The sequence below is a fragment of the Cetorhinus maximus genome, chromosome 3 (genome assembly GCF_964194155.1).
Source record: "Cetorhinus maximus chromosome 3, sCetMax3.hap1.1, whole genome shotgun sequence".
In the NCBI taxonomy this organism is placed as follows: Eukaryota; Metazoa; Chordata; class Chondrichthyes; order Lamniformes; family Cetorhinidae; genus Cetorhinus; species Cetorhinus maximus.
Window position 1 is genome coordinate 75,106,959 of NC_135881.1, and position 24,799 is coordinate 75,131,757.

Genomic DNA, 24,799 nt, shown 5'->3' on the forward strand with positions numbered 1-24,799 from the left:
TCGATACAGATCATTTAAATCCCGCAACAGATAACAAACAACATCATGATCGATAACAGCAGTTAGCTAGTTCTTTGATACACCCATGACATCTTAAATCATCTCAGTCGCCCAGGAAGGAGGGAAATAAGAAAACACACTTTCCTCAAATCTATAAATTAATGGTGACAAATCATTAACTTTCTTACCAGACAATCATATTCTCTAGGTCCAGTGCATCCAGAAGCACACTGATTGTGGCAGCAGTCACTGGGGTTCGGACCTCTACATCGACCTGAACACTGCTGAGCGCAGATTTTCTTTGTAACTGAAAATGTGGCAGAGATTGGTAAAATCATTTTCATTACTTCTGATGGATTAATACAATTCTTATATAAGCTCTTGAAGCTGCTTTCCTAACAACCATTGCTGCCATTGGTGACATCCAGATGGTGCGCTCACTGTTTAACAGCTGCATCCAACAACATTTCTATGCCTTGCATTTATACAGCAGCAGTTCAAGGTTCAATAATGAAAATATGAAAATAAGTGATAATTTTAGAATTATTTTCCCATTACCTTTTGAGAGGAACATTATACTGAACTTACGCTCAGTTGATTTGAATGTGTGAGGTACAGTCCGTGACAGTCAATTATATTTCGGGATGTGATGGAAGATGGAGATGAAGGCCGAAAGGGATTTGCTCATTCATATATTATTTATTTATATAATTCCCATTTAGCATAATTAATAACTTGTACAAGTGCATTTCCTTATTTTAAATTTCATATTTAAGCTATAGATATCTGTTTATTATTACATCTAAATGCTTAGACAGATGAAAATGCTGCAACGTTTACATATCCAGAAAACTGGTTCCGACATACAAAACTAAGATTAGTTATCTAACAGAAAAGCTATTTGCAGCTATTTCAGAGTGTGTTGAATTTATAACTTCCATTAAAACAACAAAAGATCAATCATTTACCCTTGAAGCTAAGAGCCCTCATGCACTATGGGCTGTATATTCAGGACACCCTTGAAGGCAAAAATGGAGCTGGGGTGGGGGCCCCCGAAAATACCAGTGCCAGGCGGCACGTCAATTTCAAAATGTCAGTTCTAATACTGGCAATAATTACTAGTGTGGGGGGGAGGGTGGGACAGGAATCCTGCTCTACTCCTTTGTGAAGCTAATTAACACCGTTGAAAAGCTTGTTAAGAGCTTGTCAAGGCTGGAACTTTAAAGATACTCATGGTTGCCCCAAGGCATCTCCCCAGCTCCAAAAAGGGGGAATGGACTTTGGTAAGGGAGCGCCCTGAACACTGCAGAGGTGCCAGGGGGAGTGGATACTCAGCACCCGTGCACTGAACAGAGTCAGCAACTTGCTGACTTGCTGAAGTGAACTGGGATGCTAGGCTAGGGGATGGATCAATAGAGAAGCAGGAGCAGACATTTAAGGGGATATTTTAGAATACGCAGAATAAGTATATTCCCACTATACAGAAAAATTCTAAGGGGAGGACCCACCATCTGTGGTTAACTGAAGAAGTTAAGGAAATCATCAGACTTAAGGAAAAACCATACAACTCTGCAAAGATGAGTGGCAGGATAGATGATTGGTCAGAATATAAAGCAAATGACTAAAAGGTTAGTCAGGAGAAAGAAATTAGAGTATGAGAGGAAGCTAGCTAGAAATGTAAAAGCAGATAGCAAGAGTTTCTACAGGTATTTAACAGGAAAAGAGTAAGTAATGTAAATGTTGGTCCTCTAGTGTGTGACAATGGGGAGTTAATAATAGATAATAAAGAAATGCCGGATGAAATGAACAAATATTTTGCTTCTGTCTTCACTACAGGGGATACAAAAAACATTCCAGTTAAGAGCTATAAATCAGAAGGTGGAAGAGAGAGGGGAACTTGGTGAAATTACAATCACTAGGGAAGCGGTACTGAGCAAACTGATGGAGCTGCGGGCTGACAAGTTTCCCGGTCCTGATGGACTTCATCCTAGGGTCTTAAAAGAGGTGGCAAATGAGGTAGTAGATGCGCTGGTGTTAATTTTCCAGGAAAGATTCCATTAGGCTGGAAAGTAGTAAATATAACCCCTCTATTCAAGAAAGGGAGGGAGGAAAAAAACAGGAAACTATAGACCAGTTAGCTTGACATCTGTCGTGGGGAAGTTGTTAGAATCGATCATCAAGACGGTTATAGCTGTGCATTTAGAGAAACACAGGGAAGAATTTTCTCCCTGTCAGGCGGACGGTTCAGGAGCGGCCAATTAAGGCCCACCCAGCGTGACGTGCACCTGGAAGCGCTCAACGCTACCTGTGTGGGCGGGGGGGAGGAGGGAGAGCGGGAGCCTGCGCTCTTTCGTGCATGTTCGTGAAAGAATGTAAAAATCTCCTTGAGGCTCGGAGCTGCCTCAGGGAGATTAATATCAGCTCAAAACATGTTTAAAATAAAATAATAAAATTATGCAGACATGTCCCCCCCATGTGACAGTGTCACATGAGCTGGGACATGTTTATGAATTTTAATCAAAATTTATATTTAATTAATAAAACCCTTCATGAAACCTCATCCCGCCCGTGGATGAGGTTTCATGAGAAATGTGATGGCTGCCTGGGTTCTTCATCTTCATCACCTTAACGTTGGAAGGGCAGCCCAGACAATCAGTTTAATTAGCTACTTAATGGCCTTAACAGGCCTTTGACAGTTCGGCAGACGCGCAGCCGACTCTGGTGCGTGCCCATCGAACTGAAGATCAGAATGGCGTGCACTGAGGTCGGGATGCATGCCGACGTCACCGCACGTCATTTTACGCATTGGCATGTGGGGCCCACCCCCTTATGCCAACTGGAAGATTCTGGCCACAAGGTAATTGGGAAGAGTTAGCATGGTTTTCTGAAAGGAAAATCATGTTTAATCAATTTATTGGAGTTCTTTGAAGGAGTAAGATGTGCTGTGGATAAAGGGGAGCCTGTAGATGTGCTGTACTTGGATTTCCAGAAGGTATTTGATAAGGTGCCACATCAAAGTTTCTTGTGGAAAATAAAAGCTCGTGGTGTAGGGGTAACACATTAGCATGGATAGAAGATTGGCTGGGTGGCAGAAAACAGAGAGTGTGCATAAATGGGTCATTTTCTGATTGGCAGGATGTGACAAGCAGAGTCCTGCAGGTGCTGGAGCCTCACATTTTTACAATTTTTAACAATGACTTAGATGAGGAGAGTGAAGGCATGGTAGCTAAATTTGCAAACAACACAAATGTAGGTTGTATGTTGTGAAGAGGACGTAAGGTGATTGCAGACGGATATAGATAGGTTGAGTGAGTGGGCAAAAATCTGGCAGATGGAGTATAATGTGGGAAAATGTGACGTTGTTCATTTTGGCTGGAAGAATAAAAAAGCAGAGTGTTACTTAAACGGAGAACGGCTGCAGAATTCTGAGGTGGTTAGTGTGCAGGTGCAGCAAATAGTTAAGAAGGCTAATGGAATGCTATACTTTATTACGAGAGGAATTGAACATAAAAGTAAGGATGTTACGCTTCAGTTATACAAGGCATTGGTGAGACCACATCTCAAATATTGTGTGCAGTTTTAGTCTCCTTATTTAAGGAAGGATGTAAATGTGTTGGAGGCAGTTTACTAGATTGATACCTGGAACGAGTGAGTTGTCTTATGAGAAAAGGTTGGACAGACTGGGTTTGTTTCCACTGGAGTGTAGAAGAGTGAGGGGTGACTTGATTGAAGTATATTAGATCCTGAACGGTATTGACAAAGTGGACGAGGAAAGGATGTTTCTTCTTGTAGGTGAGTCCAGAACTACGGGGCTCTGTTTTAAAATGAGGGGTCGGCCTTTTAGGATAGAGATGAGAAGAATTTTTTTCCCTTAGAGGGCTGTGCGACTTTGGAACTCTCTGCCTCAGAAGGTGGTGGAGGCAGAGTCACTGAATATTTTTAAGACAGAGGTAGGTAGATTCTTGTTAGGCAAAGGAACAGAAGGTTATCGGAGATAGATGGGAATGTGGAATTCGAAACACAACAGATAAGCTATGATCTTACTGGATGGCAGAGCAGGGTGGAAGGGCCGAATGGCCTGCTTCTGCTCCAATTTCATGTGTCTGTATGACATCAAGTGGGCAGAAGAGCACATTCATTTAATGACAGGCGCGGGGTCACAAGGACATTGGATTTAGCCACCATTGTGGATTGCTCCCAGTGCAGGGACCCATGTAACCATCAAGGCACCCAGTACCCGACCAGTGAAAATCAACAGCAGGCTGGTCTGCAATCACAACAAGAGCTTCCTCCATGTGTGCACTCACTTTCCTGGCAGCTGCAGTGACTACTTCATCCCCTGACACTACAGGCTGCCCCAGTTCTTCACTCTAACCCCAAAGCGCATGGATGGATCCCACGGGACAATGGATATCCGTTGACCAGGTGGCTATCTACCCCTCTACAAGACAGAGGCAGCACTACCAATGCCGCCTATTCAACAGGCCATTGTGCTTTACAAGATGTTATTCTGGTGCCTGGACCAGTCTGGTGCTGCCTCCAATACCCTCTTGCAAGGGTCTCAGTCATTGTGGGGGTCCACTGCGCTCTCCATAAAATGGCACCCCAGAGAGATATGAACCTTGAGGATGGTGAGGCTCTGGAAGGAGGAAGTTCATCTGGGGAGGAGCAGGAGATAAGAGAGGAGGAGGAAAGTGAGGCGGAGGGAGATGACACTGAACAGAGAGGTACCCTGCATAACATGGTGGCCTCCTACCACTCTCCGTAAAAGGACCTCCCTCCTCTCCCTCACATCTTCCAGCTTTAGATTCTGGTTGGTATCGATGAAGCAAGGGTCTGCCCTACCCTGGTTGTCAGGCCCATGGCCCCCCTGTGACATCTCATTTCCCTCTGGTGCAGTGGAAGTTTTTGGCACAAACTGCAGATCTCTCCTTCAGGACAACCAACAGCCTTAGTGGTGGCTGCCATGGGATACATAGATAAGTCTCAAACTTCATCTGAGCCAGATAATCAGCTGCATCTCACTGAAGATCTTTTTTTTTGGTGAATTAAGGAACTCAGAAACCTCCAATCTCGCTCTGAGCAAGATACCCATTCAGCTATTCATTGAAAGAGTTGATCGCAGAGCTTCCGAACTGTAGAAATACTTACTTGCCTCAATCTTTTCCTCCAGTTACAAATCTTCAAGCTTTTAGAACCCAACCTCAGTATTAATTAATTTTTGATTACCTTGTCTTCTTTACTTTTTTCAAACTTGGTGGCATTCTGCAATAAGACTCTGCTTGGCCTTTTACCTTGGTTTTACAATAACTAAACTGAAGTCATATTTCCAGTTAAATTTAAGATAAAGCTGCTTAGTAGTACATTACCCATTCAACATTTTAAAACTAGGATCACATTCCCGGCAAATCTCCTTTCCTCCTCATAGCTCAAGCAGCCTAAACCACAACACTGTCTATGTTATCCTTAGTTTTAACCTGGACAAGGCAGCAAGACATCTCGGACTTGAAACAATAGCAGAAAACAAGGTTCTCAGTTTTGCCTCCAATAGAGGCTTCATCCCTCTCCATTATAAGGAATCAATAGTGGGACATTTCTTATGGAATTTTGCGGTAATCTCTATTTCTCTGTGCTTCATGTTTGTCACATTGACAACTGCGAAATATCAGACAGAAATTTATTGGATGACAACTGCCTTAATTATCACAAATAATGACTAAACTCTTCCATAGAAGCTATTTTGCAGCCCAAATCATTGGAGATTTTAGATTACATTTCTGGTACCAATCGAAGTTTCGGTTTAAGCAAAATTGTTTAAAAAGTTACAAATGCATTGGGATCTTGCTAAGAAGGTTGCTAGCATGACATGGCAAGATATCCTTCAAAATGGCAAAATCTTGACATAATAAAGTTTTGATTTCTCAACTGCCTTAGAGCAGATATCTTGTACAATTTTAAGAAATAGCTGACCACTAAAATTGGGGCCTTAGTTTCATTTTTCGAGGGTGAAGGCAGACTATAGAAAGGTCTTGCACGAGTGTCAACACAGAGTAGTGTTTAACAGCTACTAGTTGCATACCCATTGATTCAAGAACAATCTTGTGATAAACCACAGCTTGAATGGTCTAATTTTTAAACATGAAATTGCAAACCATCACTTTAGCAGCTGAAAAGTTAACACTTACATTTCTGACAGTTCTCTAAACCTTCACCCCAGCACGCTTCATTTTGACACTGTGCGTGACATTTTGAACCTGTAAACCAAAGAAATAATGATAAAAGAATTTAACTACAAAACAAAATTAGTTCAAAAGATCAATAGTAAAATAATCAATTTAAAATAGGTGATTAAAACTTTAATCATTTTGCTCCCAAAATGTTGAATCAGAGTATATGTATTATAATTGAAGATGAAGGAAAAACATTAGATTTAATTATTTCCTGGAAGCGTTCAAGAGGAAAGAAAACAATACATTTAATATCCTAAAGAATTGCGATCTTCAGGGATTGTTGTCCCCTGAATGTGTTAAAAATTGTGTGAAATTGTTGCAAGCAACAATTTAAACCTTTATATTTAATAATATACATTTTTAAAATTCATTTTATGGGATGCGGGCGACGCCAGCCAGGCCAGCATTTATTGCTCATCTCTAATTGCCCATGAGGTGGTGGTGGTGAGCTGCCCCTCTTGAACCGCTGCAGTCCCTGCGGTATAGGTACACCCACAGTGCTGTTAGTGAGGGGGTTCCAGGGTTCTGACCTAGTGACAGTGAAGAGACGGTGATATATTTCCAAGTCAGGATGGCGAGTGACTTGGAGGGGAACTTCCAGGTGGTGGTGTTCCCATCTATCTGCAGCCCTTGTCCTTCTAGATGGTAACATTCGTGGGTTTGGAAGATGCTGCCTAAGGAGCTGGTGAGTTTCTGCAGTGCATCTTATAGATGATACACACTGCTGCTACTGTTTGTCGGTGGTGGAGGGAGTGAATGTTTGTGGAACTGGTGCCAACCAAGTGGGCTGCTTTGTCCTGGATGGTGTCAAGCTTCTCGGGTGTTGTGGGAGTTGCACACATCCAGGCAAGTGGGGAGTATTCCATCACACTCCTGACTTGTGCCTTGTCGATGATGAACAGGTTTTGGGGAGTCAGGTAGTGAGTTACTCACCTCAGGATTCCTAGCCTCTGACCTGCTCTTGTAGCCACAGTATTTATATGGCTAGTTAAGTTGTTTCTGGTCAATGGTAAGCCCCAGGATGCTGGTAGTGGGGGATTCAGTGATGGTAATGCCATCGAATGTCAAGGGGTGATGGTTAGATTTTTTGCTGTTGGAGATGGTCATTGCCTGGCACTTGTTTGGCGCGAATGTTACTTGCCACTTGCCAGCTCAAGCCTGGATATCATCCAGGTCTTGCTGCATTTGGATATGGACTGCTTCAGTATCTGAGGAGTTGTGAATGCTACTGAACATTGTGCAATCATCCCCACTTCTGACCTTATGATGGAAGGAAGGTCGTTGATGAAGCTGCTGAAGATGGTTGGGCTGAGCACACTACCCCGAGGAGCTCTCGCTGTGATGCCGTGGAACGGAGATGATTGACCTACAACAACCACAACCATCTTTCATTGTGCTAGGTATGACTCCCACCAGCGGAGAGCTTTCCCCCGATTCCCATTGACTCCAGTTTTGCTAGGGCTCCTTGATGCCACACTTAGTCAAATGCAGCCTTGACATCAAGGGCACTCACTCTCACCTCACCTGTGGAGTTCAGCTCTTTTGTTCATGTTTGAACCAAGGCTTTAAGGAGGTCAGGAGCTGAGTGACACTGGCGGAACTCAAACTGAGTGTCAGTGAGCAGGTTATGGCTGAGTAAGCAATTACATCGTAACATACGGTAGCAAAATGGTACATTGCATTAATATTTTAAGATCCTCTGTCCTGTAGGAATTAGATGCAAGCTTGTGGATTTTCAGCCACCACTTTCACAAATAGCATGTGACTGATCCCAATGCTGAGTGGGAACCAAATACCGAGGGCTGAATATTGCCGCTTGTATGATGATCCTGACGTCGGGATGAATTCTGGGACAGAAACCCAGGAGATCAAGTGCGATTGTCCCCATGGCAACCAATTAAGGAACTGCCCCTGAGAGCCCTGTCCAATTAGAGATAGCAGCTGGCTTCGACCGATGGAAAGTCCATTCAGTGTGGCACGTGGAGTTTGCCACCATCCACCTTTGCAAGAAGGGTGATGCCTGGCTCACAGCGAAGTGACAACGGCACCATGGAGACATCTTCAGTGGGACAGAAGCTGCTGCCATTGAAGCAGGACAAGCATTAGCAGAGACATCAGTCTCCAAGAAGTGACTGGAAGTGCCATGGGGACCAACTCTCGGTGACAAATTTAAGCGAGGCTCTGACATGGCGGTGAGCCTGTAAGAACATGCAGGGAATGGGTGGGGGGGTCTGTGGATGGGGGCGGGGTGCTGCCAAAGGTGTATGAGCAAAGGGTGAGGGGAGGTGCTGCCGTACATCCTGAACTCAAACTGTGTACAGGCCAGACCATAAACAGCATAAGGAAGTGCTGGGTCTGATGCATGCACAGAGATGCGAAAAGAATATTCAGAGCCCAACACATGCTCAGAAATAATTTAAAGCAGAAACCTGGGACAAAACGTGTCCCAGAAATGTCTGTCCAGGGATGTGGGACGAAAGGCTGGGTTGCAGGACAATCTCTGAAAACCCAGGACGGTTGGTCACCCTGGCAGCCTGGGAATACATCCCCCCCCACCCCCTGTAAATTACTGCCAGCAAATAAATTTTAACCTAGTTCAGACCTTGTGCTGCAAAGTCGACTCTAATCCATTTTCAGATTCTTAAAACAGGGGGCGGGTTGGTGGGATGTGGCGGTGGTGGAGGGGCCCATACATCCAAGGGAAAATCTCTTGCAGCCTGGAACATTACAGATAAGTGGCTCATTAGCAGGCTTAAATAGCTTCCGACCACAATTGGGTTGGTTTCCCTCAAACCTACTAGCTCACTTCCAGGAAAAGCGCACAGAGACGGGAACACATCAGGGAGCCGACCCAATGTGCAACTTTCCAAAATTCTTCGTGCCCCTGTCTCCAAAGCCACCTCTGCTGGCCTGGGAAAATTCTGACCCTAATCACGGTAGCAAAGGAGTGAAAAGAAGCTCATCATACTTCACAGGTATATACATCTCCTGATGATCAATTTGAGTGGAATTGCTGAAGCCCTGTGAACAAGTCTTGCGTTCATCCTACCAGCTGTATGGTATCGCATGATTGTTTAATCACCACTGTCAATGCCCCATAAAGTTTCCATTCCAGCTTCCTTGCTACATATTATCTAGCCTGGAGAATTCTGAGTCTTCAACTTCCTTAGCCCACCAAATACCCCCTCTCTCAGGATGTTAAATGTATTGTTTTTTTGCTTCCTTACTTCCAGAATATGATTAAATCCTTCATTCTAATTATTCTACCACTTGCTTTCACAGCTGTAATTTTTTCCCTAACTATTCTTATTGATACTGAGAAAATGTTTTATTATTCTACTCAACACCCTTTTCCAATGCATTTTTTGGCTCAGTACTTTCTCTAGCCAGTTTCAGGAATTGAGGCATCCTTAAGGAGGAAGAAAGGTTGGAGGACTCGGGGGAGGAGGCGGTGCCAGGGGAAGTGGGCAGAAACCTCTGTGGAGGGAGGTCAGAGGGTTGATGGGAGGTTAGAGGCCTCGTGGGGGAGTTCGCGGGCATTTGGAAGGGACCGAGGGGCACTTGGCCAAGGGATCCAGAAGACTTGTGGAACAGCTCCTGATCTAGCAGATTTTAGCCTAGACTTAGCTGCAGGTTCCCCAAGACCCGGGAAATCCAGCCATCAGTTTTAAATTTCAAATGATGAATATGAATGAGGGTGGACTCATTAAAATATTTAAAGAGTTAACCCAGCTCCTGGGAATGGGTTAGTTGTACTCCTCTGTTAAGACTTGAAGTGGGTGTGTTGAAGTCAGGTTGCGGTTGGAATTCAGACTGTTAATACTTTAAGCAACCCAACCTGATCTAAACCCATCTGCCTTTAGAGGAAAAATCCCTTTGTCTCTGCCACCAGGCTCTCCCTCCTCAGTATTTCCATTTTGTAATCTTCCTCCCATTCTTCAGAAGCTTCCTATGGATTCAACTGCTTGGGCGAGATTTCCCAGCCCCACCCAGCACCGGGAGCATCTGGTCCTGCCGAAAGTTAATGGACTTTTGGCTGGGCCGCTTAATCTCTCGTGGCAGGTCTCACCACGACGGGACAGGGATTTTCCGGCCCTTAGTTTTGCTTTCACCCTTTCTTTGCAACTGAGAACTGGCTGCCAGTGTAGGTCAGCTGGTAGGACTCTTGCCCCTTAAGGTTGAACCGGCAGCTCAGCTAATTGCTTTATTGGCTTTTTAAATCGCCTTAATAGGCCTTTGACAGTTCAGCGGGCGTGCAGTGGCGTCGGGACACACGCCCAATATCACCGTGCGTCATTTTATGTTTCGGCAAGCGGGCTCCGCTCCTGCTCGCCAAGCTGAAGATTCTGCCCAATGAACCCAATAGTGACAATAGGATGTGTAAAAAAGAACTTTAAAAAAACATTAATTGATAACTTTGCACATTCTTTAAAAAAATTCCTTTTTACGACAACCCAATAAAGGTGTCAACCATACCCTTTAATTTATCAATGGCAGAAACCACAAGCACTTGAAACCTCTTTATCTTGTGAAAATAAATTTTCTGCAATTGATAGCATAGATCAGAGAGACAAAACTATCAATCAATTAATGTTTTCTCTGGGGGTCAGGCATTTCAACAAGCTAATGGATTTCTGGGCATTCAGCCGAGCCTCAGCAGCATTCTTGGATGAGAGCCCAGGCATCCATTGGAGTACTAATATAGCTCAACCTTCATCACTGATTCGATTGGAAGAATCAGACCAATGTTTTTATGGGAATGGAGAAAGGGAATGCTTTTTAACCTGCATCATCCTGTTTCCGCCCTGTCTCAGCCCAATTGAGGCCATGATTGCCAGAAAATCCTATTTCATGGCAGCCTGGCAATGCAGCCGGATTGTGACAGTGGGATTAGTCCTGTCTCCAGATTCCTGCCTCCGAGATGAAAATACTGCTCAAAACATTTGTTTAAAGTCTCTGCTATTTCCAATATCTCTCAGCCTGTAAGGGACCAACATCTTTTTAGTTGCTCTCTTCTAAAAGTATATAAAAAAGAAGCTTTAACTATCTTTTTTTATATTTCTTCTTTGTTAGTCTCAATCTATTTTCTCCCTCTTTTTTGTTAGCCATTCTAGCTGATTTCTATAATTTTCCCAATCTTCTGGCCTTACCTTTCCTGGTATTGTACATCTTTTATTTCTATTTGATACCAACTATTTTGCTTAGTTAACCATGGATGATACATCCTTCTCTTAGAGACTTTCTTTCTCAATGGAATATATCTTTGTTGAGAATTTGTTGAGAGTTGTCTACCATCTACCTGTAAGGTTTTAATCTCTTTCCCCATTGACTATAGCCAGTTCTATCCTCATATCTTTGTAATTGCCTTTATGTAAGTTTAAGACATTAGTTTCAGACCAAAGTTTCTCACGCTTCAACTGAATGTGAAATTCTATCACGCTACGATGACTCTCACAGAGGATCCTTTACTATGAAGTCATTAATCCTGCATCATTACATATTACCAGATCTAAAATAGTCTGTCCCTGGTTGGTTCCACAATGTATTGTTCTAAGAAACTGTCCCAGATACATTCTATGAACTCGTCCTCAAGGCTAGTTTTGCGAATTTGTTTTGTACAATCTACATGAAGATTAAAGTCACCCATAATTATTGAAAACTTTTCTTGCAGTCCCCCACTGTTTCTTGAGTTATACTCTGTCCTAGAGTGTAGCTACTGTTAGGGGGCCTATTGATTAATCCTGCCATTGATTTCATTCCCCTGTTATTTCTTACCTCCAGCCAAGACAATTCTCCACCTTAATCTTCCAAAGCAAAATAATTTCTCACTACTGTATTGATTTCATGCTTTAACAACAGAGCTAGCCCATCCCCTTTTCCTTTTTGCCTATACTTTCAAAATGTCGAGTACCCCTGAAATATCAGTTCCCAGCTTTGGTCACCTTGCAATCATGTCTCCGTAACCAGGATTTGAGCACACAAATCAGAGCTGACACTCCTGTATCAGAAGTTCCATCTTTTGGATAAAGTGTTAAGCTCAGGTGGTATCTGCCCTCTCAGGTAGATGTAAAAAAATCCTATGACACTATTTCAAAGAGAAACAGGGCCCTTAACCCCAGTGTGTGTCGTGGACAATATTTATCTCTCAGCCAACTCCATCAAGCAGATTATCTGTTTATCACATTGCTGTTTGTAGAAGCTTCCTGTGCTCAAATTGGCTGCCTTGTTTCCTACTTTACAACAGTGACTACATTATTAATGTACTTAATTGGCTGTAAAGCACAATGAGACATCCGATGGTCTTTTAAAACATTTTTCCCCCTCCTGCACAATCTCCAGAAGCTTTGCAAAGCACTGAACACAAGGAGCACCAAAGAAATATAAATAGCTGTTCCCTGTAATTCTGCAATCCTCCATGAAGAGAAAAGGCTAATAAACAGAATTTTGACCAGTCATAAACAATTACATACGGTTACACAAATGCAATTCATTTCCATATGCAAGACAAAGACATAAACTGAAATTAGTTTAGAAAAGTAAAATATGTCTTTAGTTTGCTCACTGTTGCTCAAGAGGTAATATTGTATCTAGCATGTATACAGATTACAGGATGAAATGAAAAGATCACCAAAACAATGAATGATCAATTTATTTTCTATTTCAAACTATTTCTCAGTTGCAGAAAAGTAGATGAAAATTAACATTTTGCTTACAATTCCTTGCAGTGAAGCCTACTGACAATTCAGCCATCTGGCTTATTCCCAAAATGTCATCCCAGTGAATGGATTGCAAGTGACAGAGCTCCGGGTTGGAGGCGATTTTCACAGTGCCTGATAAAATTTCTTAAAGATAAAAATAAACAAGTTATCCAAAACATGGCCACAGGAGCACCCGAAATCACACACAGTTTTCAATCCTCTTCCATCCTCTCGTTTGGTCCTTTTTATCCCGCCCCTCTTCTTTAGTTTAAAGATAAATCCATTCTTAGCCTGTGGATGTTCCTGGCAAAGTTACATTTATTCTCCACCCCTGGTTGCCCTGAGGTTTTGGTGGCAGGCACTCTCATTGGGCTTCAGCAAATCAGTTTGATGGAACTGGGCAGCTTGCTAGGCCAATTAAGAGGACAGTTAAGAGCCAACCATGTTAATGTGGGACATATATGTCAGTCACATATGAGCCAGACTGGGCAAGGATAACAAGTTTCCTTTCCAAATGGGCATTAGTGAACCAGTTGCAGTTTTACAACAACTGATTAAACTTCATGGTCACTTCCATTGGCACCAGCTTTTTATTTCCAGATTTTTAAAAACTGAAGTCAACTTCTCAAACTGCCATGGTGATATTTGAACTCTTGTTCTCTTGATTATTAACCCATTAGTAGCATTACTACTGTACTACCACACTCCCAAATGAAGCATAGTAACTGTCATCCTCTGCTTCCTCTCCCAATGGCTATCCTTTATGTGTAAGCCTGGATAGTAAGTTTTAGAAGGCTAAGTGATTGTGGGTCAACATACCAAAACCTGATTCTATCAAGATATACCATTCCCACATTTTGAGGCTTTACTGGGTAGCAATCAGAAGCAGGAATGTTGGACAATTTTCCTTCCTCTCTTCAGTTCTGAAGAAGAGTCATACAGACTTCAAATGTTAACTCTGTCTTCCTCTCCACAGATGCTGTCAGACCTGCTGAGTTTTTCCAGCAATTTTTGCTTTTGTTTCGGGTTTCCAACATCCGCAGTATTTTGCTTTTATTTTTCCTTCCTGTAATTCAGGAATATTGAGGCAAATCCTGCATCTTTACACATTACTAGATCTAAATTGACTAATTCTAGTTAATTTAGCAAAGACATGATCAAACTTGTAAACCTCCTGAAATATCCAACTAAGCTACTCAATGGCATAAACGAATAAGCCTCCCTTTCAGAATTCAAGATGCATGGGGACGGTGGGCGAATTTGCCCTCAAAAGCCTGGAAAATTCAATGACGGGGGCAACAAATGAGAGTAAGTCGTCCTCCGATATGGGAGAGATAGAATCTGTGAGGAGCTGCTCCTCCAATCACAGGTTTTGTCTCTCCCATGCTGGCTACTCCAGCTCTTCCAATCATAAGTTCCCTTCCTCATGACCTTGCTGATCCTCAAGAGACAGAATCTATGATTGGAGGAGCAGGAGGAGGGAGGGAGCGTATAATTGGAGGAGTTGGATAAGTTATTCTGGCTGGTCCCACTGCTGCTATGGAGGAGACTTTTGGCTGCACTATCAGCAATCATTGGACATCATCCAGGAGGCCAGGAGACGAATTAGAAAATTAAAGGAGGTGGAAGTCTCCGCTGGTAAAGAGGCCACAGCAGGCCTGGTGGAGCCATCACAGCCTTGAGTGAAGTGAGTGCCCATCAGAAGGGCGCGGGGGTGGGGGGGGGGGGGCGGTGGATGGGGCAAGTCTTGGAGGGGAGGACGGGCCCATATCTTGGCTGAGGGTGGAGTGGTGGGGTCGAATCATGACAGAGGTAACGAGTGCTGGGCCTGTGTCTCGGCTGGGGTGGGGGTGGGGGTGGGGGGCTGCACAGTGCATCCCAAATTTTGGCTGCTCAGTGAGAGGAGCAGAATGGTTTAAAAGAGGGGCATGTGTGTTAATGGTAGGGGAGAGGGGCTGATTACAATATGTGTGTGTGTCTGTGTGCGTGCATGTGTGTGTGTGTCTGGGTGCATGTATGTGTGTTTGATGGAGGTGGGTGGGAAGAGGGGCTTCACTGAATCTTCTGTCGCCAGGGAATCGGGGAATATGACTGAAATCTACATGTGTATGAAATAATAATGGGCTGAATAGAACACCGTGGGGGGGTGGGGGGGAGGGGCTGGGCAGATAGCTCGCCCCTCACCCCGCCCGCCCCCCCCACCTCCCCACCCCGGAAGCAAAGTCAGCTCCACGCTGGCCCACCCCACAGCCATAATGTGCTGCTGGCGGCCTTGACAAGGGCCAAGTGGGACTTCTGCCTCCTCACTGGGGAGGAAGTCCCGTCGCTCTGGAGCTGCTGGCCAACCTGATTGGCCGGCAGCTCCATCAGCCCCGCAGCGCCAAGAGCACATTAATGGCTACTGCTGGGACTGCAAGAAGTGTAAGCAGGCCCAGGGAACTGGTAAGTACAGGCTTTGGGCAGGAAGGGTTTCGGCAGGTCACGGAGGGACAGGGTTTGGGGGAGGGGTTTGGTTTAAGGCTGCAGGGGTTTCGGAAGAAAAGGGGGGGTGGTTTGACCTTGGAAGGGTCACCCGCCGATCTGCAAAGGGCAGCCCCTGAAGATCAAAACCGCTCCCCCTCCTCCCTTCCCGCTCGTTGAAGGTTTCATTGAAAAAATTGGGCTGACTCCCTCCTGTCTGACTGCCCAAACCAAATGTTTTACGGCATGAGCAGCATTTTATCAGTGCCAACTGGCTTGGTAACAAGCCTAATTGACCCTTGATTACCTATTCGAATATAGCGGGCGGGCTGCCGATTTGGAGCCCGCCCGCCCTCTCTAATATGTGGGTGAGCTCGGAGATGGGTGGGAGATGGTGGGGTGGGCACCTGCCTTATTTTACATGCCCCATCCCACCCCCGCCAGAAACACACCCAGCAGGGGCACATAAAATGCAACCCAATATTTTTACGAAGAACTTTGAAAGCATAGATTTTCATATTTAGGGTAGCTTTATGCTATCTTGGAACTATGTTCTATGAGTTCTTTTTGTTTATGATTTCATTAAATATTTATTCTCCCTAACCAGTTCCATTAAGAATAAAACACATGTCCTTTATTTTTTAATATGGGCATAAAGAACCATAATTAATGTTCCTTTCATTAATCCAATCTATGCATCATTAAAGTGAGGATGATCAAGTGAGAAGATGCATTAGTTTGGAAAAATTACTGAAATGTGAATTAAACCATTCATTATCTGATGGTTGGCTTGGCGTTGCAGAATTAATTTGTGTCTACTCCCCTTGTTGCACAGTTCGACCTCTGGACGTCAGTATCCTGATGTGTTCCTCAGCATTTAAAACAGGAGTATTGAGGGGAAAGAAACTAACAGAATAAAACCAAAGACTGCTGGAAAGTGTTAATACTTGCAATTAATTTTTAAAAGGTGCTGCAGATGTGAGACTCATTCGCAAAAACTTGTCTTGTGCCAAGCAGTTCAAATTTTAATTTGGAAACAGAGTACGGGAGATTTATTTATAATAAATGAACAAAATTATCTTATTTTGTATTTATGATACCTTATCTATCTAAAGATGAAAACACTAAAAAAAATTCAACACATACAGAAGGCAATGTTAATATGTTACTGCATCACCTAATAAAGGAATTAGTGAGAATGAAAAAGGAGCCCCTGAAGTGGACCCAATTATCAAAAAGTAGCCCTCGAGAAAATCTCACATGGAGCCCTTAAAAAGAAAAAAATGAGCCCTGCTCTCTCTTTCTCATCTAACTCCAGCAGAGGGGCAAAGGCCACTTAGCACTTCTAAAACTTACTGTCCAGGCTTGCACGTGAAAGATAGCCATTGGGAGAGGAAGCAGAGGATGACTGTTGCTATGCCTCATTTGGGAGTGCGGTAATATGGTGATAATGGTACTAACGCAGAGACCTGGATTAATAATCTAGAGAATGTGAGTTTGAAACCCACCATGGCAGTTTGAGAAGGTATCAAGGTGGGCAGTTGCAGCTAGTGTTCCTGTTTGTACCATTTTCCTATATTTCTCTGCACCATGCTTTCTATCTTTGAAAGGTTAATTTGCAAGGCAAATTTCAGCAATAGTGTTCCATATTTAGTAGATGTAAATCATCCAACAAGAATCATTATATACAGGAGGTATTTAACGTTTTTCCTAACTCAAAGCTGAAATCAGAAACATGTTATATTGTTCCAAGTTACTCTTTTGGTTTCAGATCCCATACCAATAGCCTTGTCTGTGTATGAATCGAAGGTAAATTTGGTATGGAGAACAGCTGGAGCTGAAAGTTACCTGGCAGAAGAATGGGTACAGCTGAACATTTTAGATAAACTGCTGATTCAGGTTTCTTTTAAATACAGCAAGCCAGCTGCCTGTATAAAGTTTCTATTTCAGGAAACACAGGCTATAGCTCCCCTTCGACCATCTGGCTGGCAATTCTGCCCTGAAGTGATGCCAAACAAAGGGGAGCTACATTCCTGAGTTTGGCAGCAAAGTAAATTTGAACCACCACTGTGCACTTCATAGTAGCTAATTAAAAAGGAGCACTGATTAATGTCAGTGAGCAGGTTTGCCGTCTGTACTCTGGCCGAGCTAAACTTGTGTGGCAAGCTGCACGCACTGGGAAACTTAAAAGATGAAACTCATTTAAAGGATTGGTAACTATTTGATGTTTAGGAATCGTTTTTGACATATCTTTCCTAATCTCCAATTTTACTTGCAAGATACCATCTCAGAAATAAAACATCTTAACCATCAACAAAAAAAGCAAAATGCTGCGGGTGCTGGAAATCTGAGTAATGCTGGAAATGCTCAACAGGTCAGGCTCCGGTAAGGAGTTCTGATGAAAGATCATCGACCTGAAATGTTAAGTCTGTTTCTCTCCACTGCCTAACCCACTGAATGTTTCCAGCATGTTTTGTTTTTAACCATCAACACTGGGCAGCTGAGTTCATGGTAATACTACAAACATAAGGATAAATGTAATAGTCTACAGGGACTCCAGTAAGTCCCTAAGAAAAGCTTATCTTGTCGATTTTATATGTATATCACATAAAAAGCCAATCACTACAATATCTCTGTTTCTTTACTTGGATACATACATCTTCCCATCACTTGGTTCATTTAGAGCCATGCCAATATCAGGACTCCACAACAGATCAGCTTTGTGCTCCACAACCATTTAGGTAACATTATTTTACAGTGATGGTTTATGGTGCTCCAGTATTAGTTGAAAATCCATTTAAATGTTTCTGGAGTATCTTGTGAGATCACTAAATGTACATTCTATGACAAACAAGTTACTGTAGCATGCTATAATTGATCTAAAAATAAAAACATCACACAATCTAAATGATGTGCTACCGCAATGTATATGTCACAACATAGATAACTTAGAGATTATTTTTCTTCCTTCCCACTGGAGTCTCTGCTTGTCAAACATCATTAGTTGATGGTGGGATGAAGACCCGTTCCCAATGCAGCACAGTAGCCAACTGCTTAGGCGACTGACTTTCCAATTTCCCTTAACCCTTCTTCCCTCTAGTCAGTGCTCCCCCAGAATCAGAGCAGAGATCTGGAATTTACCATGTGGATAACTGTAGGTGCAAGCTCGTATTCTTCCAGGTGATAGTAAAAACCTGCCATTTCTACCATCTAGAAGAGCAAGGACCTCATGTGAACACTGCCAGCTGCAGATTCTTTTCCAAGTCACACATCATTCTGACTTGGAATATATCACCCTACCTTCATCAAAACCCTGGAATTCCCAACCTAACAGCACTGTGGCTGTACCTACACTGCATTGATTCAAAAAGGCCATTCACCACCTTCTCAATGGCAATTAGGGGTGGGTAATAATAAACATTATGCTTGATTTAAAATGCACTCTTATCATTTTGCATTGATAAAACACATCAAACTAACCTGTAAGATTTCTTAAAGGTAACTCATTAAGCCCGATTCTTTCTTCCTGCTTATAGTTTAACAAAATAACAAGAGCAAATTTGTCTTCGTAAAGCTGGTGACCCCGGATGATCCTAAGATTCTCCAGCGGGATCCTTGAAATTTCGTTGAGCCCTATGAGGACGTAACCTGAAACTTCCTGAATACTCTGTAAATCAATAGAAAGCACATAATGTATTATATGCTGGAAAATCATTTATCAGAAGGATCCGGTGATATTGAAGTACCATGACCATACGAAAGCTACAAGTAGCTACAAGAGATATACAAATTATAAACATGGAACGGTCATTCATGCATGCAGTTGTCAATTTCTCTCTTCTAATTTCCTGCTCTGTTTTCCAGCAGACAAAGATTCTTTGTGCAGGTACAACACAGTAGGCATCAACACCCTTCAGTACCTCACTTAAGTTCCCAAGGTTTTCTTTGTCTTTACTGAAGGCAGTGCAGAACGCATCACACGACAAGAGTACAGACTGTAATGTGAAGTTGATAAATGTAGAATGGGATCAAAGGAAAAAGTTGGACAGGGTCAGATAATGAGTGGAGGAGATCATTAATATGAGGAAGAAACACAGACGGGGAGAGAGGCAGAGCACCAGGGAACCGTGATTTAATAGAAAATGAATCAGAAAGTGAACCATTTGCTGCAGTAGAGGGATAGCGCAGTCTTATGCTGGAATAATATGAATTATATGATGCAAATTTTTTTGGGCACCCAATTCCTACTTTCTGTGTTAGTTATGTGGCTTAATTTGAATTTCTTGATAATTACTTAGTTCTTAGCGCAATGAATTATTAGCATGTGACAGAAACTGCCAGGAAATTGGATAGTGACGAAAATATAGCACTCATAGGAAATTATATACCATTTACTCAGAATGCATAGTGCCGAACCCAGTTACAGGTTTGCAACTGTTTACGGTAGTAACAGATGACTAAGTCAAAGGCAATTATAAGGCTTTTATACATGTAGGTATATACATTAATTTTATACATGACATGCCGTTGTGGTACTACCCTCTTATTTACTGAAACACTGTACATCAAATTCTAGAAACTCAGCAGTGTTCTAATTTTCATGCATCAAGTTCTTGGCCATTGTTGCTCCCTCTGATACACATGGGCTGGTAAGAGAGAGACGATGTCTCCCACATGCCATATCCATATATTTAAAAGAAATCATAAATCATACAAGTTGTTACAGGTGACTCCAACTTACCAGATAGATTGCAAAAAAAACCCGAATGCCATTGGGCTGGAAACACCAGTGAGGACACTACATCAGGTTGTTACATGGAACAAATACTCAAAGTTTTCACTCAAGCTGCAGTACCATTAGATCTGATCATAAGTAGGAACAAGGAGATGGCAGAGGAGATCAGAGACAAATGCGGTAGAGTTTAAGGGTGGGATTTTAGGCTCCCCTGCCACCAGGTTTGAAGGCGGGGTGGAAGGGGGGGTTGTTGTAAAACGCAGCACGTGGCCTGCCTGCCGCCTACCTGCCTGCTCCTGCCCTGTCTCCCATTTTCTGGGCGAAGGTGGAGGCATGGGCGGCTGGCCTACCCTTGGGCCTATTGAGAACCTTAAGTGGACAATTAACAGCCACTTAAGTGCCTCAATTTGCCCTTATTCTACCCGTGGCAAGGGGAGGCCCATGGCCAGTGGGTTGCCCAGCAGCTTTAGCTGCGAGGGCTGGTGTTGGGCAAGGGGAGGGGAGGAGCCTCCTTTGAGGGTCCTCTGTGCCCATTGGAGGCAAGGTCATATTCCCCTTTGACTCCGACCATCCCGCACCTCCCAGCCACCCTTGGCCACTTAAAACGAGTTCCCCCAATCCACTCATTCTTCTTGCTGGGGCCTGGCAGCCTTCAGTCCGGCCTCCATTAGCCCCTCTTCTTCGTAGACTGGCTCCCAGCAGTCCCAGCAGTGGCCACCTCTCGAACCAGCTGTAGCTGGGACTACGGAGTTATTGGCCATCTGATTGGCCAGCAGCTCTCTAAGGCAGGACTTCCTCCCCAGACAGAGGTGGAAATCTTGCCCCAAGCCAATTAACACCATGCTGAATGTTAAATGGCTGCGGGGCAGTCAGTATTGGTGGGACAGCCAATGCATTCCCCACCAACTCTTTGAGTGGTGTGACAGACCATAAGACCATAAGACATAGGAGCAGAAATTAGGGCATTCGGCCCATCGAGACAGGAAATGTGAAAGAAGAGTAATTGGAGAAAATATAATTGAGGGCAACAATAGCTATAAAATTGAAAATTAGGGAAAAAAACAATTTTTCTTCCAAGTACAAAATTACAGGTCATAGATTATTATTCACTCACAGTTCCAAGTTAAGGAGGTTAAGGAACTAATGAGGTGAGCTACAACTGGAAACACTGTTAGGATTGAGGGAATACTAAAAGAAATGTCAAATATTACTGTACATTTACAAGAAAGCGCTAAAAACGGAAAAGGACTTTCTGTGCGGGAGGAAAGGATTACTAAAAGAGAGAGAAATTTCAGATGTGGCCATCACTGATCAGTTGGGGCATTTACAGGAAAGCAAGGAAGCAGGCCCAGGTGGATTTTTTTATTCTTCCTCGGGATGTGGGTGTCGCTGGCTGGGCCAGCATTTATTGCCCATTGCTAATTGCCCTTGAGAAGTTGGTGGTGAGCTGCCTTCTTGAACCACTGTGGTCCATGTGGTGCAGATACACCCACAGTGCTGCTAGGGAGGGAGTTCCAGGATTTTGACCCAGCAACAGTGAAAGAATGGTGATATATTTCCAAGTTAGGGTGGTGCAGGACTTTGAGGGGAGCGTACAGTTGGTGCTGTTCCCAGGCACCTGCTGTCCTTGTCCTTCTAGGGGTAGAGTTTGTGGGTTTGGAAGGGGCTGTCGAAGGAGCCTTGGTGAGTTGTTGCAGCGCATCTTGTAGATGGCACACACTGCTGCCACTGTTCCTTGGTGGTGGAGTGAATGGATGATGAAGGTGGTGTATGGGGTGCATATCAAACAGGCTGCTTTGTCCTGGATGATGTTGAGCTTCTTGAGTGTTGATGTAGCTGCACTCATCCAGGCAAGTGGAGAGTATTCCATCACACTCCTGACTTGTGCCTTATAGATTGTGGGCAGGCTTTGGGGAGTCAGGGGGTGAGTTACTCACTGCAGAATTCCCAGCCTCTGACCTGCTCTTGTAGCCAGTGTTTATATGGCTAGTCCAGTTCAGTTTCTGGTCAATGGCAATCCCCAGGATGTGAAAGTAGGGGATTCGGCGATGATAATGCCATTGAAAGTCAAGAGGAGATTGTTGGATTCTCTCTTGTTGGAGATGGTCATTGCTTGACACTTGTGTGGCGTGAATGCTACTTGCCACATGTTAGCCCAAGCCTGGATATGGTCCAGGTCTTGCTGCGTTTGGAGATGGGCTGCTTCAGTCTCTGAGCAGTCCTGAATGGTGCTGAACATTGTGCAATCATCAGTGAACATCTCCACTTTGATCTTATGATAGAAGGAAGGTCATTAATGAGGCCGCTGAAAGTGGTTAGGCACAGGGCAGCACTCTGGGTAACTCCTGCAGTGATGTCCTGGGACCGAGATGACTGACCTCCAACAAGCACAACCATTTTCCTTTGTGCGAGGTATGACACAAACCATTGGAGTCCCCCTGATTCCCATTGACTGTTTTGCTAGGGCTCCTTGATGCCACACTTGGTCAAATGCTGCCTTCATGTAAAGGGCAGTCACTCGCACCTCACCTCTGGAGTTCAGCTCTTTTTTCCATGTTTAAACCAAGGCTGTAATGAGGTCAGGAGCCAAGTGGCCCTGGCGGAACCCAAACTGAACATCAGTGAGCAGGTTATTGCTGAGTAAGTGCCGTTTGATGGCACTGTCATCCATCACTTTGCTGATGATCAAGAGTAGACTGGTGGGGCGGTAATGGGCCAGGTTGGATTTGTCCTGCTTTTTGTGGACAGGGCATACCTGGGCAGTTTTCCACATTGCTGGGTAGATGCTCATATTGTAGCTGTATTGGAACAGCTTGGCTAGGGGCATGGCCAGCTCTGGGCACAAGTCTTCAGTATTATTGCTAGAATGTTGCCAGGGCCCATAGCCTTTGCAGTATCTAGTGCCTTCAGCCATTTCTTGATATCACGTGGAATGAATTGAATTGGTTGAAGACTGGCATCTGTGATGCTGGGGACCTCAGAGCAGGCCGAGATGGGTCATCCACTCAGTACTTCTGGCTGAAGATTGTTGCAAATGCTTCAGTCTTGTCTTTTGCACTGATGTGCTGGGCTCCCCTATCAATGAGGATGGGCAAACTTGTAGAGCCTCCTCCTCCTGTTAGTTGTTTAATTGTCCAACACCATTTACAACTGGATGTGGCAGGACTGAAGAGCTTGGTCTGATCTGTTAGTTGTGGGGTCGCTTAGCTCTGTCTATCGCATGCTGCTTCCACTGTTTGGCATGCGAGTAGTCCTGTGCTGTAGCTTCACCAGGTTGACACCTCATTTTTAGGTATGCCTGGTGCTGCTCCTGGCATGCCCTCCTGCACCCTTCATTGAACCAAGGTTGATCCTCTGGTTTGATGGTAATGGTAGAGTGGGGAATATGCCAGGCCATGAAGTTACAGATTGTGGTTGTAAACAATTCTGCCGGTGTTGATGGCTCACTAATACTGATACTAGATCATTTCAAGAGGTGACCATCAAAATCAGTCACATCTTCCACACCATATTTAGGGAATTTTTCTACATAGAAACATTCTACACCAAGGATTGGAGAGCAGCTAGCCTTCCACCAGTCTATAAAGAGGGGCACTACAAAATAGTGAGCTTGACATGAGTTCTTAGAGGGCATCCTGAAACAAAGATATGATGAAACAAACCTACATGGATATCGTATTGCATGGATTTATGGGAGGGAGGTTCTGCTGACAAATTTACTGAAACTGTTTGAGGAAATGACTGACCTTGCAGACAAGGAATGTTCCAAAGATGTGGTATATTTATATTTCACAAAGACTTTTGATGTGTACTCAACCAAATAGGATGGTGTAGAATAGGACTCAAGCTACAGATGTGGGCTGAAATTTCAATGATTGTAATCAGAGCAGCATTAACATGGCAAAAATTCACTAGTGAGGTGCGACAGAAGTTGCTGCCAACACAACTATTATTTACTTATTTAGATTTAGATCATTTGGTGCTTTAAATTGACCTGTCAAAATTTGCCAATCACCAAATTTAGCAGAAGGGGTTCAAAGAATTGAGGAAAACCAAATAAAATATGCTGAGTGCTCCTGGGAGTTAGGTCAATAAGTAGAAAATGTTATTTACTGTGGATAAATGCAATGCCAAGTGAAGGAATTAATTAATGGGAAAATAACTGAAATAGTTCTGTGCTCCAGGATGCAACGTGGGAGAAAGATCCGAGGGGTGTCATATTTCAGAATTTCTGCCTATTTTCCATTGTAACATTTTGGAGTAATTTATATTAAAATGATATTAAGTTAACTTGGAGACTAAATCCACTGCACTCAACTACCAGGAAATGTAGATTAGAACAAGACAAGAAAGCTGACAAAGTAATGCCTTCCAAATACAACTTCAGTCTGAGATGGTGGAAGTTTATTTAGCCATTCCACACCTAGGATAGAACTGCCAGTGTCTGCAACAGTCCATGGGAGCTACTACGAATGCCAAACATAAGCAGTGAAAGATTTCATTTAAGTTCAGGTCCAACCAGTTGCAGTCAATTCTCTAGTCTGAAGATTGCATTTTAGTCTGCCAACAGGTACAGGGTAGGATAATTCTTATTTTCTACATTACAGTGCATGTTACAGAACTAAGTTGAAGTGAGGTGAAATTTGCTGTAAGCATTATTCTATTTCTTTGTGTAC

At 43.5% G+C, this 24,799-nt stretch overlaps 1 protein-coding gene across 2 annotated transcripts in view; it reads right to left on the reverse strand.

Moving 5' to 3' along the window:
- Positions 1-24,799, reverse strand: part of egfra (epidermal growth factor receptor a (erythroblastic leukemia viral (v-erb-b) oncogene homolog, avian)) — a 356,316-nt gene that overhangs the window by 124,092 nt on the left and 207,425 nt on the right. For both annotated transcript variants that reach the window (XM_078538585.1, XM_078538586.1), the window contains 4 exons: positions 18,869-19,055; positions 12,944-13,072; positions 6,186-6,254; positions 189-307 (listed from right to left, as the gene is read on the reverse strand). In XM_078538585.1, coding sequence (XP_078394711.1) covers positions 189-307; positions 6,186-6,254; positions 12,944-13,072; positions 18,869-19,055 — 504 coding nt within the window. The remainder of the gene's footprint in view (positions 1-188; positions 308-6,185; positions 6,255-12,943; positions 13,073-18,868; positions 19,056-24,799) is intronic.